The 21,827-nt window shown below is 41.1% G+C and overlaps 2 protein-coding genes across 2 annotated transcripts; one reads left to right on the top strand and one right to left on the bottom strand.

Annotated features, from left to right (window-relative positions):
* Positions 1 to 4,580: 4,580 nt before the first annotated feature.
* fen1 (flap structure-specific endonuclease 1) lies at positions 4,581 to 11,349 on the bottom strand. Its single transcript, XM_085362513.1, has 11 exons — positions 11,268 to 11,349; positions 11,013 to 11,115; positions 10,758 to 10,860; positions 8,928 to 8,991; positions 8,470 to 8,579; positions 8,005 to 8,141; positions 7,684 to 7,750; positions 7,304 to 7,435; positions 7,057 to 7,208; positions 4,898 to 5,012; positions 4,581 to 4,663 (listed from the first exon to the last, which is right to left on the bottom strand). The coding sequence occupies exons 1-11, from the start codon at positions 11,347 to 11,349 to the stop codon at positions 4,586 to 4,588; spliced, it is 1,143 nt and encodes a 380-aa protein (XP_085218639.1). The 3' UTR covers positions 4,581 to 4,585.
* A 690-nt stretch (positions 11,350 to 12,039) lies between these two features.
* tm9sf1 (transmembrane 9 superfamily member 1) lies at positions 12,040 to 21,343 on the top strand. The gene is made up of 9 exons (XM_085362512.1): positions 12,040 to 12,526; positions 14,849 to 15,057; positions 15,709 to 15,840; positions 16,943 to 17,065; positions 17,171 to 17,529; positions 18,406 to 18,560; positions 18,781 to 18,966; positions 19,644 to 19,917; positions 20,389 to 21,343. The coding sequence occupies exons 2-9, from the start codon at positions 14,854 to 14,856 to the stop codon at positions 20,780 to 20,782; spliced, it is 1,827 nt and encodes a 608-aa protein (XP_085218638.1). The 5' UTR covers positions 12,040 to 12,526; positions 14,849 to 14,853; the 3' UTR covers positions 20,783 to 21,343.
* The last annotated feature ends 484 nt before the right edge of the window (positions 21,344 to 21,827 follow it).

The following is a 21,827-nucleotide window of genomic DNA, read 5'->3' as shown; positions in this document are numbered from 1 at the left end:
TAAGCTGCACACCAACATAAGCAACCAGTGCATTATTAGCTAACCAGACAATTTCATCTTCCTGTCCTCGTGGTTTTCATTGTTTGTCATACAGTCACTGTGTCACCACAGTCAGTTTCTGCGTTGTTCTGATAAGAGCACAGCTACAAGTGCTAGAAATATCTTGCAATATGTCAACTCGTGTTTTTAGTCATTTATTTATGTTTCTTCTTTAAAATCAGTTCCAAAGATGCACAGTTTTTGCAGCTACATGTTAGCCTGATTGGTCAGTCTACATCACGCATGCCCTGAGATGAAGATCCATTTCATCTCATTAAAGAATGTTTTTTAGTGTCTCATTATGAAAGTCTGTGTAAAAATAAATGGTGAGGCCTTGTTTGGAGCAACAACACCAAATTATTTTTTAAAACTGTAGGAATCTAGGATACTAATACACACATGCCCTTTCTCTGTGGGCTGGAGAATAAAGGTGGATTTCTGTGCCTAGACTTCAAAATCAACTTGCAGCTGATCCCACAAATGTGGAGCAGTGACTGCATAAGCTCTGATATCTTTTAGTTTGAGGCGTGACCCCAGGACATGTAAAGAATGCAAATGAATGAGACTGGTGCTATGCAGATGGGTCCTGACCATCAAGAGCCTTAGAAACACTAAATACAATCTTAAACTGACTTCTAAAATGGAGAGCAGTGAGGCCAGGGCTGGAATGGTATTTATATTTTTTTGGAGTCAATTGACAGTGTTGCTGCTGAATTTCAAACTATCTCCAACGATGTCAAAAGAGATTGGAGGAGACTTGGGAGTTACAGTTATCCAGATGCAATAAAGTTTTGGACTTTTCCCTATCTTTAGCTATCTTCAACAACAGAACAGATTTGTCTGTCAAAGGAAAGTTTAGAGTCAAGAATAACACATGTGTGTCTTGAACAGCAGCTGTGGGTGCAAATTGTGTTGTTGCTGTAGTTATGCTGCTCAGGCTGTGTGCAGGCTGCAGCCTTGGACTTAACTTTGAGTTCACAATCAGTTCCTGTGTAAGACGGTAGTCATAAATTTAAGGAAGCTGATGTCAAAGACTGTTGGGAACTTGTGCAACACTTATTACTGCTAAGGAAATGAGAGCTTCTGACATCATGGGTACACTTTTCTTCACAGCATTGCAGCTTTTTATAGATTTATTGAATAAATGTTTTTGAAATCATATTTTCTTTTAAGCATTTTTCTATGTGTACCACCTTATTAATTAGTATTGTTTTGAAGATGATCAAATGTTTACTTGTCTGTGTGTCAAAAAAGTCAGTCGTGTTTGCAGTTTTCTTTTTTCATCGCAATAGCAAGCCATGAAATTTTGTCCATAATATTTAAGATGATAAAACTTCATTAACTGTAAAATTGAATCTGCTGCATGAAACGACATATTGGCAGTGTAGTATACAAGCTTCATCTCACTGTGGCTCAGATGGTCACAAAATGAAATCTCACTTTTTCATATCTGCAATTTCATCAAGCTCAAACAAACCATTAAACCCTGCAGGGTTAAGCACAAAGGAAGTGGTACTGTTTGACACACATTTTAGTTGTCATGCCATGACTGTGGGATTCTCAGGACGAACTTGCAGCACACGCATTGTGTGTTTCTTGCTGTAATGTTGTTCTCCTTTTAACATTCTGTTTGTTTTATGTGAATTTACGCATTCTTTAACCTAATATATAAATATATAAGATTTCCTGTCAACACATGTGTGTGCAAGTGCAATCAACCCTTTTCTATTTAGAGCAGGAACCCAAATGCCCTGCAGAGAAATTGCACTCAGCATGGTGTGGATGCCCTGATATATAGTTTTTACACATGATAAGTATTTCAGCTGTAGGCATGAAGCAAGGCTTTATGCATATATGCATAGAAATAGAGTATATAAGGCAAAAACAGACTTTGTACAATTCTAAGGAGCTTGAAAGTCAATATTTGTTATGATCACTGTTAATCCTGAACTTAGGACTGTGTAATACTGCAAATTTCAATATTGATCTGATACCAAGCAGAGGTCCAGTATTGCCAATACCATTACTTTTAACTTATAAAGACATCTTATGTGTGTCATGATTTCTGAAATAAATCGTCATCAATTTTCAAAATTCTGGACACATTTTAATCACCACTAAATCACTGAGAACTCCATAATATTTCACAATAAAACTAACCTTTCTTGCTTTTTTAAGAGTCCTGGAATGTAAATATGCACTTTGGGCCAGCTGCAGTGGTTTTAAAGTGTTATATAACATAAATTGACCAGCCAAGCAACACAAAAAGCAGGGATGGCGCAGTAGGGTAGAGTGGTCGCCCCATAATCGGAAGGTCGGGGATTAGAAGCCACTGAACGGCTACCCTTGTTAGGGTGTCTGGGCCGTTGACCCAGTGTTTTGTCTTTTATTGGTTTTTTGATTTTGTTCATTTCATTATTCTAGCTTTGCCTTATGGGTTATAGGTTTAATCTTAGTTTAGGTTTTGTTAGTGTTCTGGTGTTCTGTTCTGTTCTATAGTCGCTGTATCCCTGTGTCAAGTCTGCGCCTCTGTGTTGTGTTTCCTGTTTTACTTTGAAGGTCCATGTTAATGTATCTGGTTTTGCTGATTTGCCCCAGCTGTGTTTCCCTCCTGTTACCCATTCCCTGATTGCTCCCTCTGTGTATTTAAGCCCTGTGTTTCTCTGTGTCTGTGCTGTGTGTTCTGTCTGCCTGCCTGAGTTTATTTTTGGATTCTCAGTTTTGTAACTTTTAGTTTAGCATTAAAGCTGTTTCGAGTTCACGTTTTGCCTCCGAGTGTCTGCACTTTGGGTCCACCATTCCTGCCTGCACACAGCCCTCACATGACAACCCTGAGGTATCCCTGAGCAAGGTACCGTCCCTACACATTGCTCCTTGGTGCGCCTGCTTAGTGGCTGCCCACTGCTTCACTGAGTGAATGGGTCAAATGCAGAGGACTAATGTCCCCATGGGGATCAGTATTATTATTAAGAAGTTCAGAAATTGTTCATGTTTGAGGAATGTTTTTTCATTTCCAATAAAACAAAGCTTTACAGCTCTTCTCAGTGCCTCCGAGTCACATAACTGCAGCACAACTAAACATAGCAGTGCAATATTGATATTTGGATCAATCGGCCCATCAGTACAGCAGCTTTCCTGACATTTCTTTAAGTAGTCTTTAGGAATAGTTCTCCAGGCTTCTTCAAGCACATTTGAAGCTCTTCTTTGGATGTTGGCTGCCTTTTGATTTTGTTCTCTGTCCAATTGATCCCACAGTTATGTTGAACTTCAGAGAGGCCAATTGAAGCAATTTGAGTTAAAAAAAGAAATCATGGAATATATTTCTCCATGACAACAACATCTTCCACTCCATGCAGGAGACTCTGAAGGCACTGAGCAGCTCCTTCAGGGGCAGGCTGCAGCACCCACGATGTGGGACAGAGCGATGCCACAGGACTTTCCTTCTAACTGCTGTCAGACTCCACAACAAAGACTTTGCAGATGACCACACACACGGACAAACACAATTCCAATACACTATGCCTTTGCTTAGTCTCTCTTATGTGCAATATTACTGAGTGCAATTTTTCTGATGCCATGCAATTTTTGGGTGAAGCTATTACTGCTTGGTCAGAATGTGCAAGTGTGTGTGTGTGTGTGTCTACAATGTTCTCGTTTTATTTACACATCCACTCTGTGTATATATACACACACAAACGCTCGCTGTGTACATGTATACAACTTGGCCAAGTCTACATTTAGTCTTACTTTAAGTTTCCATACATACATTTATATTCTTAAAATACAGATGTCCATAATTATATTCCATTTTACATGGTACATTCTTTAGACTGTACATTTGAACATTTTATTTTCCACTGCCTGTGACAAAGTTTTTTTTTTTTTTTTAAATTTCATTTAAATTGATTTGATTTTTTGGTTTTTTTCTTAATTTTTGCTGCTCTTAACTTTATACTGTCCACTTTCTGCCATGACCAAGTAAATTTCCTACTTTTGGAACTAATAAAGGTTTATCTTATGTTATCTATAAACCAAAATGTATTCTAAATATTAGACTCATCAAAGTAGATTTTCACCTAATAGCTTTTTGTATCATGGCCATAGAATAACAGTTTTTTGAAAATCACCTTGTTGAAAAGTTTGAAATTAGTTGTTTGTCATGTTGCCTGATGGTTGGATGCAAGTAGACTGAACGTGAGAGGACAAAAAAAAACAAACTTTGCAAGACATTAGGGAACTCTGGAGAACTATTGGCTAGCTCATTGGTAGCAAAATATAAAGATAAGAGGGGAAGTTTCAGACTTTTGCACAGTACTGTTAAAGGGCAACAAATGAGGATCTTTACAAAAAAAACTTTTATTTTATTTTTTTATTTCCAACACTTGAAATAAAAATGTCCAACACTCATTAAAATACAGCTAGCTCAGGTTTCGTTAGGTGATCCAACAGAAAGTTACAAAAAAGTAACAGTAGCAGTTTCCTTTTGTCTTAACTCCAAACATCACTCATCACAATAACATCTCATTAATTTATGGATACATTCAGTCTATTTGGCTTTCTTAAATTTGCCTGGTGTGGCTCCAGTTTTCTGCTTTTTCTTTGCTGATCCTTTAATCTCAGGTTCCTGACAAAGAAAAAGAAAGCAGTATAGAAAGTGTCAGGACTAAGAAAAGAAATGAGTCTACACCAGCAGTTTCCTGTTTTTATAACGAGATCTAAATTAAATATGTCAGTCAAACGCTTCTGCCTGCTTTTTATAGTTACAAGAGGAATAGAAAGAATTTTAAACACAGAAAAACAAACAAACAAAACAAAAAAAAGGAACACACACTCAGTACCATAGTTTTCTGACATGTACCTTTCGCTTGGACGACAGAGACCCAGTGACAGTGAAGAAAGAGTCCAAACGTCCCTGCGTGCTGCCCTGTCTGCTCTTCACAATCTTCTTACAGCCGTTACGGATCCTGTCCTCACTGCACACACATACACAAAATAAATAAAAGCTACTTATCCTATGAGCATGTTCGTTCACATATTTAACAGGCAAAAAAAAAAAAAAAAAAAAGTATAAACCTGCAAGATGAACACACTGTACATCAAATATCTTTTTCTAAAGAAGTGGAGGCGTCAGGCAGGAGGAAAAGAGAAGCACAGAGGAGGTTCATAGATGTACAAACCGGATTCCAAAAAGGTTGGGACACTAAACAAATTGTGAATAAGAACTGAATGCAATGATGTGGAGACGGCAAATGTCAATATTTTATTCAGAATAGGACATAAATAGGACATAAAGAACAAAAGTTTAAACTGAGAAAATTTATCATTTTAAAGGAAAAAAATGTTGATTCAAAATTCCACGGTGTCAACAAATCCCAAAAAAAGTTGGGACAAGTAGCAATAAGAGGCTGGAAAAAGTAAATTTGAGCATAATGAAGAGCTGGAAGACCAATTAACACTAATTAGGTTAATTGGCAACATGATTGAGAAGCTCTTTTTATAACCAGAGTGGCAGTGTCTCTCAGAAGCCAAGATGGGTAGAGGATCACCAATTTGCACAATGCTGCGCTGAAAGATAGTGGAGCAATATCAGAAAGGTGTTACCCAGCGAAAAATTGCAAAGACTTTGCAGTTATCGTCATCAACTGCATAACATCATCCGAAGATTCAGAGAATCTAGAACAATCTCTGTGCGTAAGGGTCAAGGGCGTAAACCCATACTGGATGCCCGTGATCTCCGGGCCCTTAAACGACACTGCACCACAAACAGCAATGCTACTGTAAAGGAAATCACAGAATGGGCTCAGGAATAGTTCCAGAAACCATTGTCAATGAACACAATCCACCGTGCCATCTGCCGTTGCCAGCTGAAACTCTACAGTGCAAAGAAGAAGCCATTTCTAAGCAAGATCCACAAGCTCAGGCGTTTTCACTGGGCCAGGGATCATTTAAAATGGAGTGTGGCAAAATGGAAGACTGTTCTGTGGTCAGACGAGTCACAATTTGAAGTTCTTTTTGGAAATGTGGGACGCCATGTCATCCGGACCAAAGAGGACAAGGACAACCCAAGTTGTTATCAACGCTCAGTTCAGAAGCCTGCATCTCTGATGGTATGGGGTTGCATGGGTGCGTGTGGCATGGGCAGCTTGCATGTCTGGAAAGGCACCATCAATGCAGAAAAATATATTCAGGTTCTGGAACAACATGCTCCCATCCAGACGTCATCTCTTCCAGGGAAGACCCTGCATTTTTCAACAAGATAATGAGAGGCCACATTCTGCATCAGTCACAACATCATGGCTGCGTAGGAGAAGGATCCGGGTACTGAAATGGCCAGTCTGCAGTCCAGATCTTTCACCTATAGAGAACATTTGGCGCATCATAAAGAGGAAGGTGCGACAAAGAAGGCCCAAGACGATTGAACAGTTAGAGGCCTGTATTAGACAAGAATGGGAGAGCATTCCTATTTCTAAACTTGAGAAACTGGTGTCCTCGGTCCCCAGACGTCTGTTGAGTGTTGTAAGAAGAAGGGGAGATGCCACACAGTGGTGAGAATGGCCTTGTCCCAACTTTTTTGGGATTTGTTGACACCCTGACATTTTGAATCAGCATATTTTTCCCTTAAAATGATAAATTTTCTCAGTTTAAACTTTTGTTCCGTGGTTTATGTTCTATTCTGAATAAAATATTGACAGTTGCCATCTCCACATCATTGCATTCAGTTTTTATTCACAATTTGTTTGGTGTCCCAACTTTTTTGGAATCCGGTTTGTAGTAAAGGAGGACATGCAGAAGGTTTGTGTGACAGGAGGACGATAGGATTGGATGGAGGCAGATGATCAACCATTGAACGCAAAAGATGCCAGAAACACTTCATGTACAGAGACAACAGTGCCACCTAGTGGTCAAACATTAAACAAAAAGTGTGTGTAGTCAAAGTCACAGCAACAACAGATCATCTCAGTCAAACTAAGTAAATAGGTAAAGCAGAAGATAAGAATGAGTCAATATTTAGTTCACCTGAACTGTTTCTCTTCGCACATGAATTGGATCAGTCCTTCTTCATCCGGCTCGTTCCACTTCAGCTCCACTGTAGAACAATCCACCACTTCTGGCTTCAAAAACAAACCCCTGGCTTCTTTGTACAGCCAGTCTTCTGGAGCAGGGTGCTTCTGCATAAAGACAAGCATTGCGCACAAACACAGAATCAGAACCAGCACCTCGCTCAGCTGACCCGCACTACAGACTACAGCAACCTTTAACTTACATTGGAATCAATGTTCTCTAGAATCTCTTCGATGCTGCCGTGCTGTTTGATGAGGTCGATTGCTCTCTTTGGGCCGATCCCCTTGATAGTTCCGCAGTAGTCACAGCCCAACAGAATACACAGGTCAATGAACTGGGATGGAGCACGGAAAGGAGGAAATGTCAAGAAAGACTGAGATTAATGTTGTGTTTAAAGCTCCACAGCACAAACATCTGATAGCCAGGAGAGTACCACCACATATCTTTGAACAAACAGCACAGGATGCTGACACGCACCAGGTGATAGTTGTGTCATCATGAGAGAAGCATGGGAAGTGCTTCAGATTTAAAGAGAAACTTATTTATATAAACCTTTGTAAAAGTCAGGAAAAAAAAATGTACCTGTTCATTGGTCAGGCCGATGTCCTGCAGGATGCGATTGAAGTGGAACTCTTGAATAGGAAGTTTCCTGAAACAATAATGAACAGCTTATAGTTAATGACTACTATTTATGCTGCTATAGTGGGTATCAAACTACCAAATCCTAAAACCTCGAAACTTGGTTCAAATTTATGAATTTTAAGCGTGAACTTATTCATTTAAACCATCTCATATACACATATATTCATATGGTAAACATAAATCTGATGTAGAATTAAGGCAACAGCTTTAAGTCATTTCCACTCTGCTAATATCTCTGTCAAAGGCGATGCTGGTTCATACTTTGCTTCGCTGGCTGTGAGATGTCTGAGAAGGATGTTTGTCCCAAAGGTCAGCCCGTCCATATCCTCTGTTGCCGTGGCAAACACCTTCCCTCCTTTAACCAGAGCAGCACAGCTGGCCTCAGCTTCACATGGAGCCTTTAAGGAAATGAAAAATAAATAAATAAAATTACATCTAACAGAATGATACACACAATCTGTCTTAATGCAACTACCTCAAACTGCACTGCAGAATCCCAATTCATGTATATTTTTAAGCTTTAGGCATAATTTCATTACATTTCTGTCTTTCTCTGTGATTGACCCCAGCTGGACTGTGTAACTGTAACTTAGTGAGGATAAGAAGCCTATTATATTGTAAAAACACTAAAACACAAATCATTCATGGGAGTGATGTCTCCAAACTGTGTAAGAAGTGTGGAAATATTCTCGATGCCACAAAAATGTGTAGAAATAGAAATCTCACCTCAATGTAAGGCACTCCCATCAGGGTCAGGAGCTTCTTACACTCATCATTATGCTGCTTGGTGACTTTAACCAGACGCTTAGTGAACTTGTCAATGTTCTCTTGCTCCCCTGGTTTGAGAGAGAATAAAATCCAATTACCGTATTTTCCGGACTACAAAGCGCACCTGAATATTAGCCGCATGAGCTAAAATCGGGGGAAAATCCTGTTTTGTACATACATTAGTAGCACCTGACTAAAAGCCGCAGGGTTCAAAGCTTGTGCAAAAAGTAGCGGCTTATAGTCCGACAATTACGGTAGACTTTCATGCCTAAAGGAAAACATGTTCACAGACTTTCCCACAATACTTGTGATATAGTCTGAGTTCAAGTTTGGTTTAAAAACTAGCAACTTCCAACAAACCATGCTGACTTTAAACTCTTTGACCAACAACCGCCCCCCCCCCCAAAAGTCTTTACCAATTTCTTGGGCCTGGGCAAGCATCTTCTCAGCTTCGGCTCTCCTCTCCCCTCTTTTCTCAAGCTAGAAGATGAAGACACGATCAGAATGAGAGAGAGCTGTCAGTATGAAACAGGGCATGTAAGGAGTTGCTGACATACAGTGGGGCAAAAAAGTATTTAGTCAGCCACCGATTGTGCAAGTTCCCCCACTTAAAATGATGACAGAGGTCAGTAATTTGCACCAGAGGTACACTTCAACTGTGAGAGACAGAATGTGAAAAAAAAAAATCCATGAATTCACATGGTAGGATTTGTAAAGAATTTATTCGTAAATCAGGGTGGAAAATAAGTATTTGGTCACCTCAAACAAGGAAAATCTCTGGCTCTCACAGACCTGTAACGTCTTCTGTAAGAAGCTTTTCTGTCCCCCACTCGTTACCTGTATGAATGGCACCTGTTTGAACTCATCATCTGTATAAAAGACACCTGTCCACAGCCTCAAACAGTCAGACTCCAAACTCCGCCATGGCCAAGACCAAAGAGCTTTCGAAGGACACCAAGAAAAGTATTGTAGACCTGCACCAGACTGGGATGGGTGAATCTACAATAGGCAAGCAGCTTGGTGTGAAAAAATCAACTGTGGGAGCAATCATCAGAAAATGGAAGACATACAAGACCACTGATAATCTCCCTCGATCTGGGGCTCCACGCAAGATCTCATCCCGTGGGGTCAAAATGATCATGAGAACGGTGAGCAAAGATCCCAGAACCACACGGGGGGACCTGGTGAATGACCTGCAGAGAGCTGGGACCAAAGTAACAAAGGTCACCATCAGTAACACACTACAACGGCAGGGAATCAAATCCCGCAGTGCCAGACGTGTTCCGCTGCTGAAGCCAGTGCATGTCCAGGCCCGTCTGAAGTTTGCCAGAGAGCACATGGATGATACAGCAGAGGATTGGGAGAATGTCATGTGGTCAGATGAAACCAAAGTAGAACTTTTTGGTATAAACTCAACTCGTCGTGTTTGGAGGACGAAGAATACTGAGTTGCATCCCAAGAACACCATACCTACTGTGAAGCATGGGGGTGGAAACATCATGCTATGGGGCTGTTTTTCTGCCAAGGGGACAGGACGACTGATCCGTGTTAAGGACAGAATGAATGGGGCCATGTATCGTGAGATTTTGAGCCAAAACCTCCTTCCATCAGTGAGAACTTTGAAGATGAAACGAGGCTGGGTCTTCCAACATGACAATGATCCAAAACACACCGCCCGGGCAACAAAGGAGTGGCTCCGTAAGAAGCATTTGAAAGTCCCGGAGTGGCCTAGCCAGTCTCCAGACCTCAACCCCATAGAAAATCTGTGGCGGGAGTTGAAAGTCCGTGTTGCTCGGCGACAGCCCCAAAACATCACTGCTCTCGAGAAGATCTGCATGGAGGAATGGGCCAAAATACCAGCTACTGTGTGTGCAAACCTGGTAAAGACCTATAGTAAACGTTTGACCTCTGTTATTGCCAACAAAGGTTATGTTACAAAGTATTGAGTTGTATTTTTGTTATTGACCAAATACTTATTTTCCACCCTGATTTACCAATAAATTCTTTACAAATCCTACCATGTGGATTCATGGTTTTTTTTTTCCCATTCTGTCTCTCACAGTTGAAGTGTACCTCTGGTGCAAATTACTGACCTCTGTCATCATTTTAAGTGGGGGAACTTGCACAATCGGTGGCTGACTAAATACTTTTTTGCCCCACTGTAAATGAGTGACAGAAATCCACTGCACTGAAAACAAATGTTTCCATTTGCAGATGGGTGAGGACCAGAGGAAATCCTTACTCACCTCTGCTGACTTGAGCTGTGGGGGCTTGCCGTCAAACACATACACAGGTTTGATTCCATGTTCCAACATGCGGATGGTGCGGTAGAACATTCCCATTAGGTGGCTTGAAGAAAGGAGTAAAGGCAAAAATCATTCTTGTGTACTCAGACCTGAGCTACAAATCACTAAGTTTCAACAGAGGAACTACTGCATCTGCAAATGATCTACAATTAGGTCTTCTTATTCAATTTTAAATGTTTATTGTTGCAGCAGTACCTTGTTGTCTCTCCATCTTCATTCTGTAGAACGTTACCATCCTGTCGCACAGCAATCAGAAACTGGTAGATGCACATAGAGGCATCAATAGCAATTTTCCTGCCTACAGAAGGTGAAAAGAGGTGCTTGTTCAACAATGACATAAAGAGTTAGCATTCCATCATGCATCATACAGACTGTATGTTGCAACAAACTGAGGGTAGACCGACACTCATGCATCACTTATGTATAAGGAGTGTATTCTGGAACAGTTACCAAAGAAGTTCTTTATGTCTTGCTCTTTAATGGCACCAGGGGCCTGGTCAGCAATTAGCTTGGCAAGTCCGTGTATTCCCATTGTGTCAGAATATCTGAGAACAAGAGAGAGAGTGAAGCTCTTGGATTAACATGCTGTGTCATTTCCATCCCAACTGCATTTCACAAAGGCCCCATCACTGGTGCAGGTCTGCAGAAGCTTGAGAAAACAATGAGGTCACAGTACAAGTTATTTACAAATACGAACCTTTTTTTTTTTTTAACGGAGGCTTCGTATCAATTAAAAGACGAGCTCCACGTCATTTGTTATCTCTCAGCAATGTGTGTGCCAGGTTTGTGAATTTACAATGATCTTTAAATCGACGGGTTCATGTAAGCAAACTGGAGAGCAGAAATGTGTCCTGGCTTTGATCTACTAGTGTGTACCAGCTGACCTCAATGAAAATGCCACAGGATGTAGCCATCTATTATCAAAGCTAGCTTTCAGGTTATATAATGTTAACATTTACAACGGACTCACCAATTTAGTAAAACGCCTCAGCTCGTGCAGCTACTCCACGTCCTAGAGCGCGAGGAATTGTGACTGTTTCGCGGGAAATCAAATAGCAGGCATTTTCTATCGATCTATCGAGCGCCGCACTTCCAGGTACTCCTAAAACCCGTGCATCGATAGTGCAGGGTTTATTAATCAGGCCTGAGTTCCGACACGGAAGACCCGCGAAGGCACTGATTGGTTATTTACCGTTGAAGGAAATCCGGTTTATTGGAAAAAGGGGGAAAATAACACCGTCGAAAGCTGCGAACTCCTACCTTTTAGTTCATAATTTCCCGAGGCGTTAAAGACCGTAAATACTCCACGTTTATTTTACATTGCTTGTGAGTGAAATTTGTCACCGGCTGGGATTAACCGGTAACATTTCAGGTGTATTCTTGTTTCCCCGCCCAATCCGGAAAACTCAGCCGAGTCGTCGTTATTTTTATTTTGTAAGGTGACGTGGAGTCGGAGCTCTTCTTCTTCTTCCACACTGGCCCATGTGCGAATAAAAGTACTCAGTGTACCCGGATATGAAGGTAGTGATATTACGTTTACACAAAGTATCAAGAATTTCCAAGATGCTCGGCTGTAAGGCTGAATCTTCACACTGAGCTCCAGTGTAGCGGAGAAGAGAGCAGCCTACTGGGGCCTGAAGTCCAAGGAAGCCGGCGGACAGACAGATTTTGTTGGATCTGGAGCATCGGGACTGACGACGGAGAGAACGGTAGATCGACTGTGTTGATTTCGTTGTTGTAGTCTTTTTTTTAGCGAGCATGTGCTTATTTGGAATAAAACTGTTGATGTGGATGAATCGCTTGCTTTACTTAATTTAAGGAGGCCCCCTTTGATTATAAGCATACTGCTGTCCACAGAAACAGGACAGAGCTTGTAGTGTTGCGACCTTGCTCTTACTACTTATTACAGTTCTTGTATATACTATTACTTATCTCGCTGTGTGAGGCATTTCTGCCTGTTTCTGCCTGTTTACTGCTATTATTCATTCAACTGATTTAAGATAAGATAAGATAAGATAACCTTTATTAGTCCCACACGTGGGAAATTTGTTTTGTCACAGCAGGAAGTGGACAGTGCAAAAGTTATGACGCAAAAATTAGAATACAATAAGAATAAATACAGTACACAGCTGTACAGAATAGAATAAAATAATATACTATATACAGTAGAATAAAATAGAATAAAAATATACAATAAGATAAAAATAGAATACGAATGCTATATACAACTGAATAAAAATACAACGATGCCAGAAAAGATTATTGCACTTAGTATTATTGCATATGTATGGATGTGTGTGCTTGATCAGTTAAAGTCTTTATTATGGAGTCTGACAGCAGTGGGGAGGAAAGACCTGCGAAATCTCTCCGTCCCACACCGTGGGTGCCGCAGTCTCCCACTGAAGGAGCTGCTCAGTGCTGTCACAGTCTGCTGCATGGGGTGGGAGATGTTGTCCATCAGGGATGACAGCTTAGCCGCCGTTCTCCTGTCACTCACCACCTCCACTGGGTCCAGAGGGCATCCTAGAACAGAGCTGGCCCTTCGGATCACCCTGTTCAGTCTCTTCCTGTCCCCAGCAGAGATGCTGCCGCCCCAGCAGACCACACCATAAAAGATAGCAGAAGCCACCACAGAGTCATAGAAGGTCTTCAGGAGTGGGCCCTCCAACCCAAACGACCTGAGTCTCCGCAGCAGGTACAACCTGCTCTGCCCTTTCCTGTAGAGGGCGTCTGAGTTATGAGTCCAGTCCAGTCTGTTGTTCAGATGAACACCAAGGTACCTGTAGCTGTCCACAGCCTCAATGTCCATACCCTGGATGTTCAGTGGTTGCAGTGGAGAATGCTTGTGCCTGCGGAAGTCTACCACCAGCTCCTTGGTTTTACTGGCGTTGATCTGGAGGTAGTTCAGCTGGCACCAGTCCACAAAGTCTTGAGTCAGTCCTCTGTACTCCTTGTCGTCCCCATCAGTGATGAGGCCGACTATTGCAGAGTCATCAGAGAACTTCTGCAGGAAGCACTGGGTGGAATTGTGGGAGAAGTCTGCAGTGTAGATGGTGAAGAGGAACGGAGCCAGAACCGTTCCCTGTGGGGCCCCCGTACTGCAGACGACCCTGTCCGACACACAGCCCTGAGTCCTCACATACTGTGGTCGGTCGGTGAGGTAGTCCAAAATCCAGGTAGTGAGGTGATGGTCCACTCCAACTCTTTTGGCTTGAGTCTTTCTAAATACTTTATGGGCTTCTTATGTAGTCCTGTAATTAGTAAAAAGTTCAGATGTGCATAGAGCTGTGACGCTACTCTTTAGTTCGTCACAGGGGACGATCAAAGTTGCAATGCCTTATGTCAAAGGCATTGCAACTTTACCACTCAGACCAAATTTGCATTGCTGTGAAATTCAACACTAATGCCACATCAGCAATAACTTTAGGTCGCCCTTCTGAAGTTCTCCTTCTATCATTTGCAAAAAAAATGTGAGGATTGTGGTTTTTCAGGAAATGTGGTTGATAGGGAACACATTTGTGTGCTTTGTAGAGTATGCAAATGAAAGGGGAGGTGTGGCATTGTATATAATGCGTCACCATTCCAACACAAACTTAATACATGTTCATATGAAAGTTAAGCATAACATGAACACTAATGTTTGTCTAATATACTTTGAAATTGAAAGCAACTCTGAAACTCTGCACCTGGATGAAAACTTAAGCTCTGAGCAATGTTACTTATTTTTTGCTCTTGTAAACTCCAACATACAGAAATTGACGGTGCTTATTTGATTCCAAACCCTCTTTTGGGCTGATGAAACTGATGAAATGCATTGCAATTCACTGTGGTTACACAGCATCTGTATTTGAGCCAGTTTCATCATTTTCTGCTGTGTTTGTTGAAGCATCGCAGGAATGACGTTGCATAAAATTGTGCAGTTCTACCTCTCTGCGTTAAGATAATTACATGCCACATTTGAAGTGCACAAAAGTGAGAGACAGGCTAGCTTAAAATGAACCTGAACTGATAAGCTGTCGTGTTTTCAACAGGGGCCATGTGTCGTGGAACAGGACGCACGTCAGGTGGCTGTCAGAGGATGATGCTGCACTCTGTCTTGATCCTGTTCTTGTTCTTAGGCTGGGCCCTTGGTTACAAGATTGGAGACAATGTGACTCTTTATGTCAACAAAGTGGGCCCTTATCATAACCCCCAGGAGACATATCACTATTACACATTGCCTGTTTGCAGGCCGGAGAAGGTCAGTGTTAGTTCTGTGTCACTGCGTGGTGTTGGTCTGTTGTAACAAAACAGAGGAACTGGAGACATGTCGATGAGTAATGATAATATCTAAATCTCAGGGCTTACATCTCCAGTTCCTGTGAACATATTTTTATCTCAGAGTCCAAAGAAAAGACTTTACTATGTTATATTTTATCCCTTATCTGTTTGTTTCTACGTCAGGATGTGATATTGAGGTGAAGTGTTACTCCCAACCAAAAAATCTGAAAACACGTATTAATTCATGTTGAGTAAAGACGTGTCTTTTTATAGAAAGATCATGGCATTTTCTTGTAAAAATGTGATAAAAAATGACATCTTGAAACATAAGAGTAATAATAATTTTGTGTAACTGATTTGCTGTTAGGAATTCACACATTCCACCAAAACACAAGCTTTTCCTTTAAGTTGTTAGTTTATTTAATGGCTCACAGGTTTAAGGGAAAAGTCATTATTGGAAGTTTGATTGTGTTGGTAGCAGTTTAGCCTGCATTTTCAAAGGCCGGAGTAACATTGTATTGATTTTTATTTAGCTGGCAGTTTTAAAATAACTGCTCTCAGAATTATGATCAACTAATCTGGCACTTTTTTAAACATCCTGTATATTAAATGCTAATACTTCTTTCATCAGGTACATCATAAATCTCTGAGCCTGGGAGAAGTGCTGGATGGTGACAGAATGGCTGAGTCTTTATATAACATCCGCTTCAAAAAGAATGTGGAGAAAACAATTCTCTGCCAGCTCACTCTTTCAGAAAAACAGGTATTTACACGAGTAAATTTGTAATAGTTAACATGCTTAACATCAGAAAACTGGTTGGTTATAAACTGCAAACACTGAAAGCTTTGACCAGCACCGCTTACAAATGAAACAAAAATGCTATTCTACTCCTCAACTCGAGTTTCCCATACAGAAAACTGAAAAAGGTGACCTCTAGCGGCAACATGGGGTATTAACCCAAAAATGGCTCCTACAACCAAGGTATGCAAAAGAGCATCTCTGGACATATAAAATGACAGTAGAGTGGATGGGCTACAGCACCTGTCAGGACAGCAGAGGCTACAGTTCACACAGGCTCACCAAAGACTGGAGAAATGTTTCCTGGTCTGATGAGTCAGAACTGGCTGACCACCTCCGTATACCATCTTCTGCTTCAAGGAGGTTAACAAACCATGTCACAAAGCTTAAATAAACATCGCATTGACTGTGCTCAAAATCTCTGAGGAATGTTTCCTGGACCTTGTTTAATGGAAATCAAGGCCATTCTCAAAGTGGCCAGAAATTATGTGCAAACGGATTTCCTTTTTAGATCTGCTGTTCTGTAGCAGTTATTTTTTCTTTTCCTGGATAAGATAATAAAACTAAAACTTTTGGGGTTTTTTGCATTTTATGGAAGTCTTTCATCCTGTGTTACCTTGGATACATGTATCCGTATCAGGATCGAATCCCTCTTGATATTTGCTGTTACACCTGTACTTTGTTGTATGCTGAACCTTGGAGTCTGTAAAATAGCAGTTTCACATAATAAACATCTGTACAACTTTAGCACAGCTGTTTCATTATGTGAGGCCACAACCTTGTTCTAATAAAAAAAAAAAAAGAGGGACAATACATATTAATGAATATTTTAACAAATGTAAATGTGCCAGATTATAGCCCTTGGCTAATTTTCATCTGTAGACTCTCTGCCAGGTTGATGTTACATACAAGTTAATAGCAACATACAGAGACACTATTTCTAGACCATGTATATCGACAAGGACAAAAAACAGTGATCCCATCATATTAGAACAAATAATGACAACAACTACTGCTTAAAATATGTCATCTGTTAACTGTTGGTGCTTGTTTTTTTCCTTGGTAGGTGGACGAGCTTCGTGAGGCCATTGAGGAGCTGTACTACTTTGAATTTGTCCTGGACGATATTCCAATTTGGGGTTTTGTAGGATACATAGAGGAGAGTGGTTTCCTGCCTCACAGCCACAAGGTAGAAACTATAGAAATGTTTTATTGAAATGCTAAGCTTTTGGTAAACCAAACTAAGCTTCATTCCTCTTACTTCTAAACTCCTGCCTCTTTTCTGTTCTATTAGGTGGGTTTGTGGACTCACCTGGATTTCAACATTGAGTACAACGGCGACTATGTGATCTTTGCCAATGTCTCAGTAAAAGACGTTAAGCCTGTTCCATTAGAGGAGGGGGCAGGTGCAGCAGTGGGGGGTGTCGGAGTAGGAGGAGGCAGCCTGACGGTGACCCATACCTACAGCGTGCACTGGTTTGAATCATCTCTGCCCTATTCCCGGAGAGCCGAGCGTCTCAGAGACTACTCGTTCTTTCCCAAAACACTGGAGATCCACTGGCTGTCCATCATTAACTCACTGGTGCTGGTGGTGCTGCTTCTTGGCTTCGTCATCATCATTCTCATGAGAGTCCTTAAGAATGACTTTGCTAGGTGAGTAAGTGACGCAAAGACAGTGAATAATGCATTGCTTGAATATAAAAGACAAAACAAAATGTCAGGTCTCTTTGTGCCTTTAATGTGGTTTAATAATGGGTTGGCTGAGCACAGAAGGTTGGAGGTGCAATTCCCAGCTGCTTCAGTCTGCCTGCCAAAGAACCCTTGGGCACAATACTGTAGGAGGCCAAAGTGGACCAAGAAAGTCTCTCCCACAGCATCACACCACCACTACCAGCCTGATTTGTTGATATAAGGCATGCTTTCACGTTGTTAACACCAAAATCAAAAGGCCAGACAGTTTTTCTAGTCTTCTCATATCTGACTTTGGTAAGCTGATTGAGATTGTAGCCCCAGTTTCCTGTTCTTGGCTGACAGGAGTAGCACAAGTGAGTTCTGCTGCTTTACGCCCATCTGCTTCAAGGTTGGACATGTTTTTTATTCAGATGCTCTTCTACGTTGGTTGTGACGAGTGGTTATTTGAGATACTGTTGCCTTCCTGCCAGCTCAAAGCAAAGCAATGAGCAGCTTACTGGATATTCTCTTTTTCAGACCATTTTCTGTAAAACCAGGAGATGTGTGTGCAGGAAAATCTGAGATTTTCCTTTCCTTTATTTTATATCCTTTTATCTGTTGAACACTTAAAGGGCTTTTGTTGTTTTTTCTGTCTCCAAGCTCTCATTTTACTATGTTTAAATAAAAGCTTTAATTTGAAGTTTAGTCCTTAATGTAGTTTCTTTTTGGCCTAAATGTGCAAAATTGTATGCAATTCCTGGACCTGTATTACCTGCAAGACCTGTAAATATAGCAGAGACTTTTCTTGCTCTCATTTTGGTTCTCCCAGTCATAAAAATACTTTGCTTTCACCTTCAGGTACAATGTGGAAGAGGAGGGTGGCTGCGATGATCTGGACCAAGGAGACAATGGTTGGAAAATCATCCATACTGATGTATTTAGGTTTCCTCCTTTCAAAAGCTTGCTGTGTGCTGTGCTGGGAGTTGGGGCTCAGTTCCTTACCCTTGCCACAGGTGAGTATTGACTCTCAAATTCACAAACACAATGAAACACTGGCCTGTTAAATCCCAGTGAGGTGTCTTGTTTTTTTATTCCCTTTGAAATGGAGCATTCTGGTTTTCTGAGCACCTCTATCCCATAACAACAGTCTTTGTCCCAAGCATTAGAGTAAAAGGGAAAACCTGAAACTTGTATATACATAAAGGGCCTAAATATGTCCTTTGTTTGCTTTAGCGATAATCCTCATGGCATTGCTGGGAATGTTCAATGTGCACCGCCATGGCGCCATCAATTCAGCATCCATCGTCCTGTATGCTCTGACCAGCTGTGTGTCAGGCTACGTCTCGTGCAGTTTCTACACACAGATCAACGGCCAGCGCTGGGTGTGGAACATCATCCTCACATCATCTCTCTTCTCTGGTAAGTGAAAATGGAAGCGACCCGGCATTTAAAAGCACATGTTCACGTGTCAGTTTCTCATCAAAGGCTGTGCGGTTGGTGTGCGTGTTTTTCGGCCTCCTAGCAACACTTTTGAAATGCGAAACAGTTATCTGCCGCACTCAAACCTCGTGTTGACCATTTACAAAGGAGCTGGCAGGTTAAAGATTAAAGACTTAATGTCTGATTTAGTTAGATAATGAGATATTTCCATTCTCATATCTGCACTTGGATGTGGTCAGTTTTCATGTGCTTTTTTTTAAACTTTTTCAAAATTGTTTTGAACAATCAATATAATTGATTTTGATAGTATTTGATAGTACACCATGTGGGCACAGATGGTCTCTCCAGCTGATCTCTGGTTTGTTTCCCAGTTGGGCTTTGTGCTGAATGCCATTAACCTACTCTTTGTCACAGTTTTTCATAACTATGTTATTAAATATAAGCTTAAAAACCCTCAAAGTAAATGAAAGGAACTTAGTTGTAATATTTGAATGTACAATCCACCTAGTAAATTATTTACTCATGAATCTGTGTTCACTTTGCAGTATTTTGTTCACGTTCCTTATGACATAATGCTATCTAGCAACCCTCAAAGGAAACATTACATGGATTATTAGATGCTTCTCTTTTATTAACTTGATTATTCATCCCTCCAGCTCCACTGTTCTTCACGTGGAGTGTAGTGAACTCTGTCCACTGGTGGAGCGGCTCTACTCAGGCTCTGCCGGCCACCACCGTGCTCCTGCTGCTGGGCGCTTGGTTGCTGGTGGGCTTCCCGCTAACAATCATTGGTGGCATTGTGGGAAAGAACCGAGCTGGCAGCTTCCAGGCACCGTGCCGCACCCGTAATATCCCCAGACAGATCCCGACTCAGCCCTGGTACAAACATACGATTGTGCACATGGCCATCGGTGGCTTCCTTCCCTTCAGGTGAGCTGACCTCAGGTGTTTAGTCAAGGGGAGATTTGTAGAAGTGTACTCATAGATCAGAGATTAGAAAAGGTGACAATAAAACACTTTATGGTTTTAATCACAAGTAATTAACATTAGACTTGTGAACTATTAAAGGGAAACCCATCATCCAGAGCCCTAGGAAGATAATAGGCAGTTATTGCAAAAGTGAATTTTTTTTTTTTTTTTGTCATCTCATTTGCATTCACATGTTTTATAGATCACTGCTCACTATTCACTAATGTTTCCTGTAATTAAAACTAAACAGGAAAATATCCAGGAACTGCTGCACTTCATTCCTTTTTCTTTCTTTTTTTTTAATGCACCATTTACATAAGTATACATCGAAGCTGAATTTAGATTGATTGACTTCCGTAAAATAAACTATTAGAATTACTCCCTCTCATTTTTGGATTTTTAACTCTGTTTTCCATCCAATCTTTCCCTAAGTGCCATCTCAGTGGAGCTGTACTACATCTTTGCCACTGTTTGGGGAAGAGAGCACTACACGCTGTACGGTATCCTGCTGTGTGTCTTCGCCATTCTCCTGTCTGTGGGCGCCTGCATCTCTGTGGCACTGACCTACTTCCTGCTGTCTGGCGAAGACTACCAATGGTGGTGGAGGAGTGTGCTGAGCACGGGATCCACCGGCATCTTCATCTTTGTCTACTCTGTTTTCTACTATAGGAACCGGTCCTCTATGAGCGGCCTGGTGCAAAGCACTGAGTTCTTTGGGTACTCCCTGCTCACAGCGATGGTCTTCTCCCTGATGCTGGGCAGCGTGTCCTTCTGGTCCTCATTGGCATTTATTCGCTACATCTATCGTAGCCTCAAGATGGACTAGAAATTCAATTTGAAACACGCAACTTAAAACAGACATTTCCACTTAGCACACAAAGACAATCTTCATTCTCCTCTTTTGCTTTTTCACTCATACACACCTGTTGCATTAAAGTGAGGAGAAACAGGGGCCTTTTCCTTGATTTAAAAGGGGTTAATAGTTAAACTTGGACAGCGTGCTGGATTGGTGAAAGCTCAGATGAGTATGGGGCTGGAATCGCATAGATTTATGATAAAAGGGGATATTTCAACACAAAGGGATGATTGCTTCCCATCAGGGATAAATGGGTAAATTGTTGGATTTGTTACGTGAGTGAATGGATTTTTTCAGACTGTGCAGCATCTGATTCCCGCTTCATGGTCCATCACAGTTATGCTGGAGCTATATGTCCTAAATTTCCCACAATATACTTTACCTACTGAGACCAGCAGAATGGTACTGTAGTTTTGGCTTATTGTGCAAGAGCTATTAATAAACGCATTGTTTTGCACTGGCCTGTTTGAGCTCCACATGGCCTTGCAGCGGATAAAAAGAATGATGCCTTTTAGATTGAAGTTGGTGGGGAATGGGGCAATATTGTAACTGTATTCTGTGGTCTCCATTGACTGTGATTTTGGTTCTGATGTAAATATAGTCTTTACAGTAAAACTCTTTTTAATACAATACTGCCAGTGTTCTGGATTTTTCCCTCTTCAGTCTTGTTTTGTCACAACTGTTGAGTAGAACTTTCTTCATACTCACACCAGATCCTAAAGAAATGCTATATAACCTCAAAATCTATAGTGCTATGCAAAAGTCTCATGCAATCTAATTTCTTTTTAGAAAAATGTGAAATGGTTGCAGCAATGTTTTGAAAAGTGCAAACGTACATGGAACTGAGCCATCTTCTAATTTCTTTAAGAAGTCTTCAGGAATAGTTCTCCAGGCTTCTCGAACGACATTCAAAGCTCTTTCTTGGATTTTGGTTGCCTTGTGTTCAGTTTTCTGTCAAGATGATGCTACACTCCTTCATGTTGGGGTCTGTACTCTGGAGAGGCCAATCCATAAC

This window comes from Diplotaxodon limnothrissa, linkage group LG9, assembly GCF_057381915.1.
Source record: "Diplotaxodon limnothrissa isolate DT_005_m linkage group LG9, D_limnothrissa_male_GT1.1, whole genome shotgun sequence".
Taxonomy (NCBI): Eukaryota; Metazoa; Chordata; class Actinopteri; order Cichliformes; family Cichlidae; genus Diplotaxodon; species Diplotaxodon limnothrissa.
This window is presented reverse-complemented; position numbering and strand designations above follow the sequence as displayed.